This window comes from Scyliorhinus canicula, chromosome 15 (assembly GCF_902713615.1).
Source record: "Scyliorhinus canicula chromosome 15, sScyCan1.1, whole genome shotgun sequence".
In the NCBI taxonomy this organism is placed as follows: domain Eukaryota; kingdom Metazoa; phylum Chordata; class Chondrichthyes; order Carcharhiniformes; family Scyliorhinidae; genus Scyliorhinus; species Scyliorhinus canicula.
In genome coordinates this window covers 90,305,603-90,325,558 of record NC_052160.1, presented here as the reverse complement: position 1 = coordinate 90,325,558, position 19,956 = coordinate 90,305,603, and the positions used below count along the sequence as shown (strand labels likewise).

The 19,956-nt window shown below is 49.8% G+C and overlaps 1 protein-coding gene across 2 annotated transcripts in view; it reads right to left on the bottom strand.

Annotated features, from left to right (window-relative positions):
• The window catches only part of LOC119978325 (sphingomyelin phosphodiesterase 2-like), a 70,837-nt gene that overhangs the window by 11,350 nt on the left and 39,531 nt on the right, over nucleotides 1–19,956 (bottom strand). For both annotated transcript variants that reach the window (XM_038819867.1, XM_038819868.1), the window contains exons 5-11: nucleotides 15,619–15,695; nucleotides 14,302–14,395; nucleotides 11,129–11,218; nucleotides 10,455–10,537; nucleotides 10,240–10,372; nucleotides 747–851; nucleotides 380–536 (exon numbers count right to left, since the gene is read on the bottom strand). In XM_038819867.1, coding sequence (XP_038675795.1) covers nucleotides 380–536; nucleotides 747–851; nucleotides 10,240–10,372; nucleotides 10,455–10,537; nucleotides 11,129–11,218; nucleotides 14,302–14,395; nucleotides 15,619–15,695 — 739 coding nt within the window. The remainder of the gene's footprint in view (nucleotides 1–379; nucleotides 537–746; nucleotides 852–10,239; nucleotides 10,373–10,454; nucleotides 10,538–11,128; nucleotides 11,219–14,301; nucleotides 14,396–15,618; nucleotides 15,696–19,956) is intronic.

Sequence of the window (19,956 nt, the reverse complement as noted above, 5' to 3'; positions counted from 1 at the left end):
AGCTCCGTAGGAACCTCCGCTTGTCCTATCTCCATATTCCTTTCTCCCTCAAGTATGCATCTATCTTCCTCTTCAATGTATCAATGCTAATCACCACTGCCACTTTATGCGGGAGGAAGTTCCACATTTTAACCACTCTTTCCTTCTGAATCCTTTCTGGATTTGTTAGTGACCATTTTATATTTACAATCCCTAGTTTTGGACTCCCGCTCAATTAGAAACACCTCTATGGCCAAGCTGTCTAAACCCCGACACCGTGACTTTTATAAGGTCTTCCTGTTTCTTGCTAAGTCTCACATTTGCTTATTAAGATCTAAAACACGCCTTGAAAACCCAATGAGTGGGTGCTGGGCCCACATGAAACAGGAATGTGACTTACCTTCACCATGTCTCACCTCGCTGAAGGCAGCCTTCTCTTTCTGGACACTTAGGGTGGCGCACACAGCTTCGTGATCGGAGTATGGAATGTTTTTCCCAGGCGCTGTACCACTTGTCGTTGTCAGGTGCTCACATTTCACAGGGAATCCCCTCGATCCCTAGGGTTGCCCCAACACACATCAGTTAATGCTCCTGCACCCCCCATTTCCAAACTCATTTCCCCACTTTCAAATCCCACCACATCATCCTCCGCCCCCCCCCCCCTCCTTCCTCCTCCTCCCCCCCCCCCCCCCCCCCCCCCCCCCCCCCCCCCCCCCCCCCGCTGCTCAACTTATTTTTGTGAAAGGCTGTTGGGTCCAGTGGCGTACCTTGTAAAGAACATAGTCAATGCGAATTCCTGAGGGGAATGATTGTGGGTCACTGACTGAGGCAAAGCAATTCTGAGACAGCAGAGTACATCCATCTTCACAACCCTGTGGGAAAGACAACACAGCTGGTCTAATAGAATATTTTTTTCCCTAAAATATACTTTATTCAGAAAATATCTGAAAGAACGTTACAACATTTCAAAATGGCCATCACATAAATATTCAGGTTCTCTGCATACATCATGTTGCACTCTGAGGTGCTTCAATACAGTCAAAGAAACATTACTGACATTTTAAAATGGTAATTACAAATGGTGCAAAGGTATTTAAGCTGTCCACATAGATCAGGTTGCAGTCTGAGGTGCTTTATTACAACTGTGATACATGCAATATTACTGTGTGCATTCAGTGTCAGTCATAAAGCCTGAGGGGGTTATACAGTTCTGTTCTCCTCAGGTCACTATGGCTGAAAGGTCTTAGACAGCCACCTTTCTCCATTATGCCTCTGAGACGGCTCCCAAGCTTTAGTGCGTCCCTCAACACGCAGTCCTGGGCTTTGCAATGTGCCCGACTACAACACTTGGTTGAGGACAACTCTTTGCACTGGAAAACCAGCACGTTTCAGGCAGACCAAAGAGTGTCTTTCATTGAGTTGATCATCCTCCAGCAAGAGCTGATGTTTGTCTCGGTCTACATCTCTGAGAACAGCCTGAAGAGCACAGAGTCCTGCCTCAGAGCTGCTCGGGATGAAGCTTGGCAAAAACCACCTCACCTCTCTCCAGACTTTCTTTGCAAAGCCACATTCCACGAGGAGGTGGACAGCGGTCCCTTCGCCACCACAGTCACCTTGAAGGTAACTTGCGGATGAGGTGGGACTCAGGGCACGTAGGAAAGATCTGACGGGGAGCGCCTTTCTCATCATCAGCCACGTACACGCTTGGTGCTGGTTTGAAAGTTCTGGTGATCAGGCATTCTGCCAAATGACTTTGACAGTCTGCTTAGGGAACCATCCGTCAGTATCCATCAGCTCCTTTTCCCGCAGGGCCTCTAGGGAGAATTCAGAATGTCCAAATTACCTAACAGCACGTCTTTGGGACAAGTGGGAGGAGCACCTGGAGGAAACTCACGCAGACACGGGGAGAACGTGCAGACTCCGCACAGACAGTGACCCAAGCCAGGAATCAAGGGCGCGATTCTCCCAGACAGGGAGAAATCGTAAGGCTGGCGTCAAATCCGGGCGGGTTTGACGCCAGCCTCCCCCTCCCCGACCGGGAACCGATTCTGGTCCCCGGTTGGGGCTAGCATGCCGCAGCAATGAACTCCGGCATCGCGGGCTTAACGAATTTCGTTAAGCCCGCTTGCCAGAGTTTGCGCCGGCTGACGCGTCACATGACGTCAGCCGCGCATGCGCAGATTGGAAGACTCCAACCCGCGCATGCGCGGATGACGTCATCGCGCATTTGCGCAATACCCGCGCATGCGCGGGCCAGGATGCCCCTCAGCCGCCCCGCGAAGTGATACAGCGGGGCGGCGGAAGGACAAAGAGTGCGCGGGAATCGGTCCCGCTGCCCGCGATCGGTGCCCACCGATCGCGGGCCCATGGCACCCTTGGCACGGCCGTGGTACTGCCGTGCCAATCGGTGCCATGGTTTTCAAACTCGGGACTTTACGCCCGTTTTTACGAACGGCCAGACCAGGTGTGTTTGCCGTTCGTAAAAACAGCCGTAAAGGGTTTGGACTTCGGCCCATCGGCCAGCTGAGAATCGCTGCTCGCCGTAAAAAAACGGCGGCAGCGATTCGTGTCGGGAGAATAGTGGGAGGGCGTCAGACTAGCGTGGCCGTAAAATTTTACGAACCCCGCTATTCTCCGCACCGTTGTGAGTGCGGAGAATTGCGCCCCAAATTTGGGACCCTGGCGCTGTGAAGCAACGGTGCTAGCCACTGTGCTACCATGCTGCAACACTTATGCAGCACTTGTTCAGCAACAATTCTAAAACAGTATGAGGAACTGCAAAAACCTTCCCTTTTTTTGGCCTTCCCTAAATTTTTCTATTTTAACAGCAAACCTCTGCTGGGAATGAAGGGGCCTCAAGTAGCCTTGGTGCCTCATGGCTGGAATAAAGAAACAAATATGCTAGGATTCCCTGGCTCAACCTCTTCTGGAAGGTCTGGACATAAGTCATAGAATTTACATTGCAGAAGGAGGCCATTTGGCCCATCGAGTCTGCACCAGTCCTTGGAAACAGCACCCCCATTCAAGCACACACCTCCTCCACCCTATCCCCTTAACCCAGTAACCCCAATTAACCTTTTTGGACTCTAAGGGCAATTTAGCATGACAAATCCACCTAACCCACACATCTTTGGACTATGGGAGGAAACCGGAGCACCCGGAGGAAACCCACGCAGACACGGGGAGAACGTGCAGACTCCGCACAGATAGTGACCCAAGCCGGGAATTGACCTGGGACCCTGGAGCTGTGAAGTAACTGTGCTAACCACTATGCTACCGTGCTGCTGACATTGAATAAAGGGACGCCATCAAATCTAATTGTGATGCCTCCTGTGGTCGAACAGGTTTCTGACATACACACTTTAGGCTCAAAAGTTAGACGAGTGGCTGAAAAGCACCCCATGCACACAGGACTATACATCTTCAGGACAGGAGTGAGGACAAGGGTTAGATCAGGGCAAATTGCAAACGTCAATTATCGGGCTATAAAGGAACAGGCTTCCAGTAGTTGCTGAATCTGACAGAAAGGGATTTTTTATCAGCAAAGAGACACATTAATTAAACTGGAAGCACTGAAAGTGCGTGTGTGCTGCCTAGCTTCTTCAGACTGCTCACACTCAGTAACTCATTCAAGCACAACCCAGCAGTAATCTCATCGCCAGTTACTACATGGGGGAAGAAAAAGTGAAAAAACGGATAAAACAATGGAATGGTTAACCGGCATTCAGTTATTTAAAATGGTGCCTCAATAGGAACCAGGAATGAACCGGATCAAAGAGACGACTCTTTTAACTGTACTTCCCCATTATCAAAGTCTCCGTTAGCCCATATTTATTGCAATATCAGGAATCCTGGTAGAGATGCTGCCAGACTTGCTGAGTGTGAGTAGATCAGACAAGTTAACATTTCTGGTGAGAACCTTTCCTGGAGCCTGCAAATGTTCCTGATACTTGTTGCCACCCACTCCAGTGGTTGGATGTTATGGGGAAGGCAATTGCAGCAGCCACCATTCACACTCTGCACCGCATCTTCGCTATCCACCCCCACACCGAGGGAACCGGGAGATCCATACAGGTCCCGACGATGGCCCCTGAGGGAGCTGGAGAGGGATGTGGCACCCCCAAGCTTTGGTCAAGTCCCCTTTAAGGTGAGACTTCCGGTGGCGGCCATGGTGTGATTGGTCACACGTTCGGCAGCTCCCGCTTGAGGCTGTTATTTTGGACCTTTTCCCTGTTTGTAGGGTGGATGTTTTGCAGGAAAAAGGTGTGGGGTGACCAGAGGAAAGTTTGACTCCACTGGTGGGGCTGGTGGATGGAGCCACAAACCAGAGTGGGTTGAGAAGAAGGGACCAGTTGGAGCAAGAGAATCTTCATACAACACAGGTCAAGATGGCAGAGGGTAAAGGGTCTGCTTTGCCTGCCCAATGGTCGCCGGCGCAACTGATGGACTTTTTAATTGAAAAGTTTAGCCGACAGAGGAGGGAAGTCCAGGAGGACCTCACCAAGTTGGTAGAACCGTTAAAAGCGGGAATTGACCATATGGATCAGAGGCTGGAATCCCAGGGCTATTTGGAAAGTGGAGGAGGTGGCGGGAGAACATTGAGGAGCAGCTCGTCTCATTGGCGACCAAAATAGGTGTGATGCAGGAGACTCAGAAGCGGTTAAAGGAGAAGGTGGAAGACTTGGAGAACCGCTCCCGGAGGCAGAACATAAGAATCGTAGGGATGCCTGAAGGCATCGAGGGAGCGGATGCTGGCTCGGATGTGGCCAAGATGTTGGAGAAGTTGATGGAGAGGGGGGGCGTCTTTTGACCGGCCCCTGGAGGTCGACCGAGCGCACAGGGTGCTAATGAGGAAGCCACAGGAAATGGTGGTGAGTCTTCACCAGTTCCTGGATGAGGAGAAGAAACTACAATGGGCAAGGCAGACAAGGAGTTGCACCTGGGAGGGGAGTGAGCTTCACGTATACCAGGACCTGGGCACGGACCTGTCAAAGAGGAAGGCCGGGTTTAATCAGGTGAAGTTTGGGATGTTGTACCCGGCTCGACTCTCGGTGACTTTTAATATATGAGAACATTATTTTGGGACACCAGAGGACACGATGGCGATTTTAAGAGACAATGGACTGGCAGGAGAAGGGGGACATTGAACTGTGGAGGAGGTGTGAAGAGATTGGTGCTTTTTCTGATGGATTCTTCCTGTATTTTTCTTTTTGCTGCTTGTTGGAGAACTTTTCTCCTTTGAGATGCTTTGTTGCAATTGAGGGCGAGTGCACCTTTTTAAAAAATCTTGTTGCATTGTTGTTTGTGAGGTGTGCGAGCTGGGGGAGAGGGGAATCAGCGGGGGTCCGAGGCTTAGGTGCCTTGGGCGGGGGCTGCCAGGCTAGCTGGGCGGGCTAATTAACGTGAGAGCAGTGGGGGGTGAGCAGGTGGTTAGTGTAGTAGAGAGGGTAGGGTAGCTGTTTTGTTCAAGGGAAGGGGGCTGCTGGCAAAGGTGTTGTTGCTGGTGTGTAGCATGGGATGGAGTGGTGACGGTGAACATCTGAGGGAGGGTTTGGAGGGTCTCGTGGCATGGGCCGGGGGCTGGCCTAAGAAGGGACCTGGTTGGTCACATGGAATGTGAGGGGGCTGAATGGGCCAGTTAAACGGCTGCGTGTTTTCGCGCACTGAGGAGCTTGAAGGCGGACGTGGCTTTTTTACAAGAAACACATGTATACATTTGAAGATTGGGGATCAGGCAAGGCTAAGGAAAGGTTGGATAGGGCAAGTCTTCCATTCAGATTTGGACGTGAAGACGCAGAGGGTGGCGGTGGTGGTAAATAAACGGGTGCCGTGTGAAGTGGGGAATATAGTAGCAGATTTGGGGCGGGGCGGGGGGTTTGTGATGGTGAGTGGGAAGCTGGAGGAGATGCCAGTACTTCTAGTTAATGCTTATGCCCCAAATTGCAACAATATGGAGTTTATGAGGAGAGTGCTGGGGAAGATCCCGGACCTGGACTCGCACCGGTTCATTATCGGGGGAGGGGATGGGACGGGACTTGAACATGGTCATTGATCCAGGGTTAGACCGGTCGAGACAGAGGTCAGGGGGGGTGACGGCAGTGGCGAAGGAGCTGATGGGATTCATGGAGCGAATGGGGGGGTGGACCCACAGAGATTTGGGAGACTGAGGGCAAAGGAGGTTTCGTACTTCTTCCATGTGCACAGCATATACTCTCGGACTGATTTTTTTGTGGTGGGTAAGACGTTATTGGCGAGGGGTGGTCAAGTCGGGACTCGGGGTACTCGGCGATAATGGTTTCAGACCACGCGCCGCATTGGGTGGACCTGCAAGTGGGGGGGGGGTGGTCCCGCAGTGGAGGCCATAGGGTTGTTAGCGGATGAGGAGGTGTGTGAGCAGGTGAGGGCTGCTATTCGGGGGTATGTGGAACTAAATGATACAGGTGTGGACTCAGCTACCACACTGCGGGAGGCACTCAAGGGAGTTATTAGGGGGGAGTTCATATCGATCCGGGCACATAGAGAGAAGATGGAGCGAACAGAGGTGACAAGGTGCACTGAAGTGTCAGCCTGGATTGTGCAGCCCAGAGCGGGGTTTGTACCCATAGTCCTGTGTCTCAGGAGGCGACAGTGTCATTAACTGGGCCATGGCTGACAAACGTCTGTCTATTGGCCCTTTTTGCTGCCAGACCTGTTGGTTCCTTCTAGCTGATTTGTACTCAAAGGATGGAAAAAGAGTCCAGGCCTGAATGATGCCGTGAATACCACTTTGTATCTACCTGTGCAAAAATCTTGATCCAAACAGGTCGAGAGAAGGAACCTTTCTAATTAAATCGCAAAGTGCTGTATCTGTACCCAGTCTTTTACCACTGTGTCTGACTGCAGCCACAGTCCACATTAACCAGTATTGAAACAATACATTCCAATGTGTAATGCAGAGCAGGATGTGGAGATGCCGGCGTTGGACTGGGATGAGCACAGTAAGAAATCTTACAACACCAGGTTAAAGTCCAACAGGTTTGTTTCAAACACGAGCTTTAGGAGCACTGCTCCTTCCTCAGGTGAATGAAGAGGTATGTTCCAGAAACATATATATAGACAAAGTCAAAGATGCCAGACAATGCTTGGAATGCGAGCATTTGTGGGTAATCAAATCTTTACAGATCCAGAGATAGGGGTAATCCCAGGTTAAAGAGGTCTGAATTGTCTCAAACCAGGACAGTTGGTAGGATTTTGCAAGTCCAGGCCAGATGGTGGGGGGTGAATGTAATGCGACATGAATCCAAGATCCCGGTTGAGGCCGCACTCATGCGTACGGAACTTGGCTATAAGTTTCTGGGATGAGAGCACGTAGGGTGCTCTGAATGTTTGGATCCAAGGTCTCGATCAGTCTGTTGAGTTGGCGGATGTGTTCCTTCGTTGGATCTGCGGGTAACTGTCTGTAGTGTTCCTGGTTGTTGAGTTGTCTGCATACTTCTTTGCAGTAGTCAGTTCTGTTCAGTATGACGGTTAGCCCTCCTTTGTCTGCTGGTTTGATGACGATGTTGGTCTTGAGAGAGTGGATGGCGTTGCGTTGTGCTTGGGTGACGTTCGGGGCTGTCTTGTAAATGCGACTGATGAATCTGGCATTGACACGACTCCTGACGGCTTGAGCATACATGTCGAGTCTAGGGCAGCGGCCTTCTGGAGGGGTCCAATTCGACTCTGTCTGGCATCTTTGACTTTGTCTATATATATCTCTTCATTCACCTGAGGAAGGAGCAGTGCTCCGAAAGCTCGTGTTTGAAACAAACCTGTTGGACTTTAACCTGGTGTTGTAAGACTTCTTACTAATGCAGAGCAGTTATAGGGCAGCAGAAAATACCAAAAATACTGCAGTCTGAAACACAAAAAATAGAGAATGCTGGATATACTCATCAAATGTTAAAACAAGAAAAGCTGTTACCATTTCAGGCAAAGCTCTTGATCAACATTTTGAAACATCAGCATCTTTTTCCTGTCCTCATACAGATTCTATCTGATCTTCAGAGTGTTTAATTTTCTGCTCTCTGTGCTGCACTGTGTGCAGAATAATAAGCAGCTTCCAATCGGCTGCTGGCAAAGAGCCATTCTATGTGATGGTGCAGGAAGATGCTAAATAAATAAAAATAAACTAGCTAAACCACCTGACAGGATGAACGGCGACAAATGAATTATCCATCGCTATAACATCACAAAGGATTGACCCCTACAGTCACAACACCGAAGATCCATCTCACCATTTAGGAATGCAGCAAGCTGAGCAAGGGAGAGAACAGTTCTCTCAACAATATCCTTAAGTAATAGCCCCTCCCCTTCCCGTTTATAAAGTCAGTGCGCAATCCTCTATACCCTTCTCAATTCAGCATCATTCACCAGCTGCCAATCAGGAATTTGCCTGGTTCCCAAGTTTTTGGAGTCAGGGGCGTTCGATGACTCTGAGAATGACAGAATGTGTGAGCCGTGACTGAGTGGGCCACATTCGCGCCTCAGAGCCAGCAGTGCGAGAGTGTGAATCTCACTCCAGTAAGTTCGAACGCTTACAGCACAGGAAGAGGTTGTTCAGCCTATCATGTCCATACTGGCCCGCCACAACAACTCTCACCTTTTCCCTTAACTGTGCAAAACATCATCGTTTCAAGTTCATTTACTTTTAAAGGCCACGATTGAAGCTGCCTCACTACGCTCCCAGACAGTGCATTCCAGATCCTAACCACTCACTGCATCAAAATGCTTTCCCTAGTGCCGCTGTTGCTTCGCATGCCAAATCCATAAAATATTGTCCTCTGGGACTCGACTCTTCCACAAATGGTTCAGACCACTCGTGATTTTGAACACCTCTATCAACTCTCCTTGAAACCTTTCTTATGCTACAGAGAACAGCCCCAGCTACGACAGTCTTAAGCACATTAACTCAGGGAGTTGCCATAGTCACAGATGACCACAGGCTGCTTTCCACTTTCAGAGGGAGAGCTGACTGCTGGTGATTTAACCTGAGGATCACCACACATCAGGCACGGAACAAGGTTGAGAAGGTGGGGCCTTCGTGAATAACCTCAGCCGGTTTGGGAATTGAACCCACGCTGCTGGTCTCGCTCGGCTTCACGAGCCACTGCCCAGCCAACTGAGCTAAACTGGCCCCACTCCGGGTCTGCTATAAGGTTGGATGCACTATCTTTGTTGTCAAATTGAGGTCCAAAAATAGGCCACTCGGCCCATCGGGTCCGAACATAGAACATACAGTGCAGAAGGAGGCCATTTGGCCTATCGAGTCTGCACCGACTCACTGAAGGCCCCACTTCCACCCAACCCCCTGTAACCCAATAACCCCTCCTAACCTTTTTGGACACTGAGGGCAATTTAGCATGGCCAATCCACTTAACTTGCACGTCTTTGGACTGTGGGAGGAAACCGGAGCACCCGGAGGAAACCCACGCAGACACGGGGAGAACGTGCAAACTCCACACGACCATTGACCCAGGGCCGGGATTGTACCCGAGACCTCGGCGCTGTGAGGCAGCAGTGCTAACCACTGCACCACCATACTGCCCTAGCCTTGAACAAACTTAAAGATCCAGACTCTATGGGCGGGATTCTCCCGTACCTGGTGGGGCGGGGAGTCCCGGCGGGACGGAGTGGCGCGAACCACTCCGGCGTCGGCCTGTCCCAAAGGTGCGGAAGGCCTTTGGCGCCACGCCAGCCAGGGCCGAAGGGACCCCGCCGGCCAGCGCAAGTCCGCGCATTTATGGGAGCTTGCTGTGCACAAATTCTCTGCTGTATTCCTCAAGGGGGGGGGGGGGGTGTGTGTGTGTGTGTGGCATGATGATATCGTCACTGCATGAGTAAACCAGAAACCCAGAATAATGCTCTGTAGACCCAGATTCAAATCCCACCACTGCAGATGGTGAAATTTGAATTCAATAAAATTCTGGAATGAATCTGTCGATTGTCATAAAAACCCATCTGGTTCACAAATGTCCTTTAGGGAGGAAATCTCTCATCCTGACTTGGTCTGGCCGACATGTGACTCCAGACCCATAGCAATGTGGTTGACTCCTAACTGCCCCCTCAAGGGCAATTAAGAATGGGAAATAAATGCTGGCGCAGCCTGCGATGCCCACATCCCATGAACATATTTTTTAAAAATCACAACTGTTATACTTGAAGGAACTCCTCCCTGACTTTAGTGGGATTCTGAAATATGAAAGACACCATCGGGTCCTACAGTTTCTGTCCAAAGCCTACCTCAAAATTTTCAGTCTCTATGAATGAGTCCTTCATCCCTGTGTAGCATTGAAGGAGCCTGTTCCCCAAGTCACATGGATGCATGTTCAAATCTCCACCCAGGACTGTGACATCTGCCGTTTTGCCCGTGTGCCTGGTGGACAAAGGAGAAGCTGTGAGTTCTGAAAGGGCTCCTTGGGCAAGCATCAGCGGCGTGGGATTCGCAAACATCTTACCGTATAAATTGTCCCAGCTCCCAGGCTTGCAGCAGACGGTGGGGCAGGTAATCATCCTTTTCCCTGCAGTACTCCGCATGAAGCTGCTCGACAGGAGGTGAGAAGCAGAGGAAATTGCCAAGAGCAAAATATCTTCAATCAAAAAAAAAACTGTACTTTGGAGGGATGATGTGAGAAACTGACTGAGGGAAGGAAAGAGGGAGAGGAAGTGTGAGAGAGAGAGAGAGAGAGAGAGAGAGGGAAGGAGAGAGAGAGAGAGAGAGAGAGAGGAGAGAGAGAACAAAATTGAGGGGGGGATGTGGGGAGGGGGAACTGGAAGAAGGGGCAAAAGGGAGGGACAGTCGGGGAAGGAGCAAGGGTGGGGGATGTGGGAGAGCAGCAGAGAATTTGTGGCAGTGGAGAGAAGGCAAGTGGGAAACGGGGGGGGGGGAGGGTGGCTGTGGGGCAGAGGGAGGAGAAGCAGAGAAGGGGCAATGGGGAAGTGGGGGGAACAGAGACGCAGTGAACCACAGAGAGCGGCAGAAGGAATTAAAGAATAGATGCAAGAGAAGCCAGTGAGAGGTAGATACAGGGACAGACACACATAGGTAGAGGGTTGTGATTTTGTCTATGCAAGAGTTATGTTGCTATTTCCACCAACACACAGTCAGCCTGAATTTGCAGCTACTACTTACGTGTGTGACATAGACGTGAACGACAAGGTCTTTTATATTCAGAATAACTAAGCCGACAGATTTCCCGCCGAACCAGTCCCCATGGTGAAACTAGAAAACAGCAGGATTATAAATTACTTTTCTTTCAGAGCAAAGTTAAATGCCCTGCGTTGTCTCTGTACCCCGGAGATGAACAGATAGAAGCCGAGGCCCTGCTCGCTCTGGATTACAGTGCAGGTGACAGCCCAAGGAACAGAACATTGTTCCAAATCCCAATGAGTAACTCCATTGATAGATTCTAGGTTCTGAATCTTTGCTTTGTGGAGGACACTGAGTTTCTTTCGTTTTGCCTTTTGCTGTTCATTTTCTCACATTACCCTCTGTGTAAAAAAAGTCCATTCTGTTTTATTTCCCTTATTCCCATTTATTTCATTTTATTTTATTATTTTTGGTCTGTGGACCCAGAAGCAGAAGTGCGTTTGCCAGGACAGTGTATTCCTAGGTTTTGTACTTTTGAGAGGAGAAACCAGACTCATCGGCACCGAGTAAATCTTATGAACCGGTTTTGGAGGAAGTCGGTTTGATTGGCTAATTGGCAACTGGTGGGTTGGCCAGGAACAGTGTTCTACCTGACAAGTCAATTATTGGTTCCTGTCAGATGGGTTTTGTTTTCGGCGAGAACCTGCCTGCGTATAGACCAGGGGTGGGCAAACTACGGCCCGCCAAAGGTCTTTATGCGGCCCACCAAGATCAAGTCATAAAAAAAAAAAAAAATTTTTTTTAAAAGATTTAAAAAAAAAAAAAAATTTTTAATATAAGGTTAATGTGGGGGGCTGTTGGGTTACTGGTATAGGGTGGATACGTTGACTTGAGTAGGGTGATCATTGCTCGGCACAACATCGAGGGCCGAAGGGCCTGTTCTGTGCTGTACTGTTCTATGTTCTATATGAGGCGCCCAGAATCATAACCGGGTGAAGCGCCATTTTTGAAAAGTAGAGATAAAGAGGGCTTAAAGGCAGGATGCCGCCGGGGGAAGTGCTGAGGTATATGCCGCACGCTAATTGGTTACAACCGGGACTATTAATACTATGCGGCCCTTTAAAATTGTGAATTTCTGAATGTGGCCCTGGTATAGACCATCTCTAAAGATTGGTCTTTTAATTTGGTTGAAGGAAACGGCTGCTATGGCGACATATAACACAACTGGTCCCAGTGGGGACCAACGAGAGTGCAGGTCCCAGTCTGGGCCGGCTTTTAAACTGTAAGGTATTGAGCCCCAGCTGGGTGGGCCTCCAGCCACTAGTGGCGAAGCTCATGTTCTATAAGTCCCATTGGGAGATCGATCACTGGATCCCCGTGGGCCTGGGAGGGGTTATTGCACCCTCAAAGGAAGAGGAGCTGTGTTTCTCCCTCTCTTGGCCACTGGTTGTCTGCTATCTCTGTGAGTCTGCAGTGAAGATCATTACAAGCTGAAGGAAAAGAAAGTACCCAACTGAAGGCCTCACCTCCAGAAAGAAACTAACTTAAAGGCATCCATCTGAATCAAAGATCCTTTACCATTTTATTAATAATTACTTGACCTCTCAACTACCCTTTTCCCTCTGTGCTGTTTGTCTGCGTGCGTGCATGTGTATAGAGAGGACGGGAAATTAGAAAGTGGTGGGGGCGGGGGGGAGGATTACTCAGATAGTTGATAGCCAGTTATTTCCTATTGCCTTTTTAATTCTAATTACTGTTAATAATAAAAGGTTACTCGTGTTTAATATTACAAACCCATTTGCTGTGGTCAATCTAACTCAACCAAAGACACGGATATTAATATAAAATCAAATTTCACTGGTGTTACAACTCTGGGTCAAGTGGGGCAGGAATTTACCGCACACCGGCCAAGGGTGTTATCACACCTGTCGTAGAAATCCACCACACCTGAGCCTGTTGACCAAGGGTTCATTGTGTGACTCTTGGTGGTGAGCCTGGGTAGATCTCTCTCGAGATATTGCCAGACCTGCTGAGCATTTCCAGCACTTTCTGCTTTTAATTCGGATTTTCAGTACCTGCAATATTTTGATTTTGTGGGTCTTTTGAGCGACCGGTGATCATTGGCTCAAATCATAGTAAAGTCTTAGGTTGTTCTCAAAATATAGAGACATCCCCCAATAGGAAATCACCGGGCAGGGATCTGGAGTGTGATCTCTGGACAATTTCATCCTCCCCCTATTGTAGTTAGTTATTTTAGCCCTATCATCATCCAGACCAAAATCCGCACAGACCAGGATCCGTGGGCGGAATTCTCCGCCAGGCCCGACGCCATCGTGAAACCCGGAGAGGTTCACAACGGCATCGGAGGCCACTCCTGGCCCCCTATTCTTCCCCCCACCGGGGGGCTAGGAGGGCCGTGCCGTGAATCTCGGCCGCCGGGCCTTGTCGCTGGCGTCAAGGCCCGGTGAGCCGAGAATGACGCGTCCGACGCGCCTAATGACTTCAGCCGCGCATGCGCGGGTTGGCCGGCTCCAACCCGCGCATGCGCGGCTGATGTCACGACGGCTCAAACCCGCACATGCGCGGTTGCTGTCTTCCCCTCCACCGCCCCGAAAGATGTGGCGGCTTGATCTTGCGGGGCGGCGGAGGCGAAAGAGTGCGTCCCGTTGAGATGCCGGCCTGACGATCGGTGGGCACCGATCGTGGGCCTGTCCCCTCCCGAGCACGGTCGTGGTGCTCAGTCCCCTGTATGCCCCCCACAAGCCCCAAACGGGCATCTCACGCCATGTTCCCGACAGCAGCGACCAGGTGTAGTTGCCGCCGTCGTGAACCAGTCGCGAACGGCAGGCCGCTCGGCCCATCCGGGTCGGAGAATTGCGGACCGCCGTGAAAAACGGCGGCCCGCAATTCTCCGAGCGGCGTGTTGCAAAACGCAACACCCCATTTTGGGGGGGTGGGAGAATCGCGGGAGGTGCGAGAGCAGACCTCCCGCAATTCTCCCACCCGGTGTGGGTGCGGAGAATCGCGGATCTTCCTGATTGTACCTCTTTGTTACTTACTGCCTTAGTCAGCTGAGTCATCAGGAAGTTTTGCAAACCAAGTGTTAAAATACATCAGATAAACAGGAAGGACTAACCAAGAAGCATGATTCTATTGATTAGAAGCTTGCTTCTGATTTGACTATGAGACTCTGGCCCCAAATGCATCTACTGTACCTTATAAGGGTAGCCATTCAGGGAGTAGCGGTAGAGGAAGGAGTCAGTTATTCTGTATCTGGCGAAGACACACAGTCCACTTCCTATAGCCCCGCTGAAAGAGAGTCAGTAAAACACATTCACAGTGGTTTAAGGTCAGTGGTTGCACAGACCTATTTATATGAGCTTCTGAACTAAAGTGTCCTCACTTCTGGTGTATATAAAAAAGCACACACAGGAACAAAAATCACCATTCAGTCTTTCCACAGCATCTTGCCGAGACATCACTGCACCACAGTGACACTATCATTCTCATGTCAGGGACGTTTCACGCCGCCTGCTGCCCATCAGCAAGAAATGCGAAGTGATCAGAAAAGTCCCGAGGAACTCTCAAAAACTGTATTTATTTTGGAACTCTATGGGACAGGAGGAGGAGGTGTGTATGCCCCCCCTTCCCAATCCAGTATGCAAGGAGTCCATGGGTCTTCCCTGATCTCCAATTTCCACCAAACCCCTTGTTCCACTGACCACCATGCAGCCTTCCCACAGATTCCACAGCAGTGCCCTCCTGTCAGAAAAGTCCCACCTCTGCACACTTGACTGACGTTACCCAGGCAAGCGATGGGATACCAAGGTCATTTATTTAAATGTGGCCCTGCCACTGAGAGCAGCTGGGCGTCCATCTCCTCGAACTCTCTGGGTGCACCGCCTGCTTTCGGGCTCCCAAGCACAGGTCTCACCTCGCTCCCCACTTTTAAAATCAGGTCACTGTCACACCCCTGACCAGCAATTTTAGCCTCTTCTTTCCTTAGTCGCAATCAAGATGGTCACGGACAATGAAAAGGGGTACAACAGACTCCAAGTGTAGAGTGCAGTTTATTGGTGAACCGTACCTACTCTGTCAGAGAGAGGTATTGGCTCAACACACTGCCCAATTACTCCTATTAGCAGGTCACACCCTCCTATTTATCTCCACCATGCTCTGTTATTCTTATAACAAACAGAAAATGTTAGACATGCGCAACAGGAGCTATAAACCTATGAAAGGCGAAATGTTCGGCTGCATTTCCAGTATCTGTCACTGCCCTTCCGGCAATACAAACCATTTCCCACAAATATCCACAATGAAGGCAAGTACTGAATGCTGAGACTTAATAAAAATAAGAAATCACGGTTGGTTCAGACTAGTTCAATGAAGTCCCTGCTCGAGCTTTGAGCCCATCTGATCATGTGCAGTGTATAATTTCCCAAGTTCTTCTGTCTCACTGTGCCTTTTAAAAGACAGAAGACGTACCTGCCTGTGACCCTCTCTGTAACAGGTATAATTGCATACCTTACCTTCTGAAGTATACTGAATGGGGGTGACTGCTCATCAACTTGCTTTTCATAAAGTGATAATCCTCCTCACTCCACACCTGCAAAACAAAATAACATCCGGTCTTTTCGTTTTTGCTCTTTTGTTTTTGAAATGTCGGATTTGTTCATTTAGTAAGTTTTGTGAGGGCCAGGATACAAAGAAATAACATTTATTTACAATAACATATATATATGTTATATAACCAGGGGCTGGTTTAGCTCACTCAGCTAAAATCGCTGGCTTTTAAAGCAGACCAAGCAGGCCAGCAGCACGGTTCGATTCCCATACCAGCCTCCCCGGACAGGCGCCGGAATGTGGCGACTAGGGGCTTTTCACAGTAACTTCATTGAAGCCTACTCGTGACAATAAGCGATTTTCATTTCATTTTTCTCTCTGCTGGTTCCAAACTGGCCAGCTCTATTTATGCAGGGAGTCTGCTAATGATTTCTCCGCCCCCCCCTCATTGGGGAAGCTCATACTCCCATAGGATTGTGGGATTGTCATTAGTCCCCAGCCAATGGTAAGCAGGCAGGTTAGTAAGGAGGCTGGAATTCCCTGTACATTCCAAAACACTTCACAGCCAATGAAGTGGATTCACACTAGCAAAGCAGGACATACCAGCAGCAAATCTGCACGTATAAAGGCCCCACACACAGCAATGTGATAATGATCAGAAAATCTGGGGCTGGATTCTCCGCGCCACGTTTCTGTTTTACTCCACAGCGGGATGCTCCGTTACGCCGGCCGGTCAATGCGGTTTCCCATTGTGGGGCAGCCCTACGCTGTCGCTGCAGGCAAAACAGAGCATCCCACCGGCGGAGAATCCAGCCCCTGGTCTTCGGTGTAGGTTAAGGGCTAAATCTGGGTCAGGGCATTGGGGAGTATTCCTCTGTTCCTCTTCAAAATATTCCTGTACGATTTCTTGTGTCCAGCTGTGGCGATATCAGTTGAAGTCTCATCCAGGAGGCTGGAGCTCCGACGATGCAGTACTCTCTCAGCACGGGGCTGGAGTGTCAGATACGATTTACTGTTCAAGACTCTGGGATGGGACCCCTGACCCCAGAGGTGACAGCTGCACCATGGTTGAGGCCTATCTCACCTGAAGGTCAGAGGGATTAGCCAGCTGGTTGGGCACTACCAAGACGGATTTTTTTTCCACACACGTAATCGATACGAGGGTGCCCGGCATGGGTGTTGGGGGGTGCAGGTCAGCCGGGGAATCTCCCATAGTGCGTTCAGGCTGGGGGGGGGGGGGGGGGGGGGGGGGGGGGGGGGGAGGGGGGGGGTCAGGGATTGCGTCAGGGTCCTCAGAGATTAGGATGCCATACGATCTACAAAACAGGGCTATTTTGGCCACGCATTCCCGCTGAGCCCCTGCGAGCACGGGAAACAGGCGGCTAAACATGCTGGGCGGCACGATAGCACAGTGGTTAGCACTATTGCTTCACAGCACCAGGGTCCCTGATTCGATTTCCGACTTGGGTCACTGTCTGTGCGGAGTCTGCACGGTCTCCCCGTGTCTGCGTAGGTTTCCTCCGGGTGCTCCAGTTTCCTCCCACATGCCCCGAAAGACATACTGACAAGTAATTTGGACATTCAGAATTCTCCCTCCGTTCACCTGACGAGGTGCGGAATGTGGCGATGAGGGGCTTTTCATAGTAACTTCATTGCAGTGTTAATGTAAGCCTACTTGTGACACGAAAGATTATTATTATTATTGCTATGGACATTGATCCCATTTAGTTGAATCAAGCCCAAAGTTGCAGCACCAAATTTCTTGTTCTGTATTTTCTAATCCCCTGTTTTCAGTCACCTAGCTTCACATCTGTAGCTGACTGGAAGCAGATTCAGAGCATGTTCCCAGGTGCTGCCATTCCTGTAGTGACACTTGCAAGACATGCAAGATTCCCCAGTGTGGGTTTCCCACTCAGAGCCTTCACCCGATATGTGGTAAAATGGCCAATTACCTGAATTTTAGGGCCGACATACAATTGCACATATTAAATTAAGAATTGGACATTTTAAATTAAAACCATAGTCAGAACCACAGACAGGCCTGCTGGGAAGTCAAATAGCCAAACTCGAATACACTGGACAGAGACAGACAGCTCCCGGAGCAAGTCTGTAAACAGAACATCAGGAGATAATCGGTCCCATCGATTGTTATGGATTTCCCAGATAAAACTAGACTTTCTTGGTCTGAGATGACTATCGCCGAGTACTCTGTTTTCCTCACCCAAGAAAAAGAGACCATCCCATCAAAGAACACCCTATTTTACAGTATACTTTATGTACTGGTGAAAACAGATTAAAATTCCTTACCCCCGAGGGTGCATAAATTCCTTACCCCCTACCAAACAAACACAATAAGTTCCTCAAAACTGTCTAAACAGGTCCAACAGGCCGTAGCCCCTCCCCCATTTCACTCGCATTCACTAGCTAAGACCTAACTGCTAGTGAGATAGCCCCCGCAAGGACACAAACCCAAAGAACAAAGGAATTAGAGAAGCTCCCTTACCCACCTCGGTGGCAAATGAGTAACAGAAACCAAAAGCCTTGCAATTCTCAACATCCCACCTTGGGCCATGTATGATCCATATTGCTGCCTTAACCATGACCCCTGACTAAATTGGCCCCCTCATCCCTCCCCAAACAACATATACACTGAACACTCCCCACCGTCTCCAACATAGAACAAGAAACCTCAAATAACCAGAAATATATACAGAATACTGAAACATCCCCAAGCAAACCCTTCCCATCCACACCCATTAAAATCCCATTCAAACCCTTTCCATACAATAGCATTTACAGTGCAGAAGGAGGCCATTTGACCCATCGAACCTGCACCGGCCCTTGAAAAGAGCATCCTACCCAAGCCCACACGTCCACTCTATCCCCGTAACCCAGTAACCCCACCCAACCATTTTGAATACTAAGGGCAATTTATCATGGCCAATCCACCTAACCTGCCCATCTTTGGACTGTGGGAGGAAACCGGAGCACCCGAAGGAAACCCACGCAGACACGGGGAGAACGTGCAGACTCCGCACAGACAGTGACCCAAGCCGGGAATCGAACCTGGGACCCTGGAGCTGTGAAACAACTGAAATGAAAAAAAATGAAAATCGCTTATTGTCACGAGTAGGCTTCAATGAAGTTACTGTGAAAAGCCCCTAGTCACCACATTCCGGCGTCTGTTCGGGGAGGCTGGTACGGGAGGCTACCAAGCTGTCCTTTCAATTAAGTCCAAGTGATTGTTCTTTGACAAAAGCTTCCACCTCCTCCAATGTATTGAAAAAATGTTCTTTCGAGTTATAAGTAACTCTCAAACTCGCTGGGTACACCACTCTTATATAGCGCTGACTTTGCCTTATTAAAGCTGCACCTCTCTTCACCAGCTCTGTTCGATGTCCTGGTAAATCCAGATGTTGCTTCAATCCCACCTCACGTCCCGCATCTCTTTGGCCCATTTCAGGACCTGCTCCTTCTTTTGGAAGCTATAAAATCAAACCATCACCGCCTATTGTGGCTCATTCACCCAAGGCCTCTGCTGGAGTGTTCAGTGAGCCCTGTCCAGCTCAGGAGGGGACGTCTGTTCATCTCCCCCCCCCCCCCCCCCCCACCCCCCCTCTCAAAAGTGTCAGGCAATGGCCAGTTCCAACAAGAGAGAATCAACCATCTCGCCTTGATATTCAATTGCAATACTAATTCTGAATGCTCCAACATCAACATACCGGGGTGTTAACATTGACCAGACAATTCGCATTATTAATTAACTGGACCAGCCATGTCAATACTGTGGCTACAAAAGCAAATCAGAGGCTGCAAAGAGGCTGGTGAGTAACTCACCTCCTGACTCCCTGGTGTTTGTGCACTATTTACAAGGTCAGGAGTGATGGAATATTGTCCACTTGCCTGTAGGTCAATTAACATATTGATGGCCCACCTCCGGGAACAAAGGAAAGACACTCAAGCAACCGATCGAGCTCCAGACATCCCGGCGCCAGTTCCCCAAACCGAAAGCACAAACAAAGCAAGGCCAACGGCCACCTAGGACACGCCCAGCCATCGGGGCACCCACCCCTTTATTGGTCAAGATCAATGCGAGTGATCAAGATGCGGCCCAATTTAATTGGGGCCTAGTTCAAGGCCCACCCAAAAGCGCGCGAAGCCCCTTCGGGTATAAGAAGAAGGCCCCGAGAGAGAATCGCTCTCTTGGACTCGGCTCTCAAAGCGGAGAGACCCGTCCACCAGCTGCACCAGAAGAAAGTAAGTCCAAGGTCAACGCTCGCTATCAGACGGGCGACCTTAGCTGT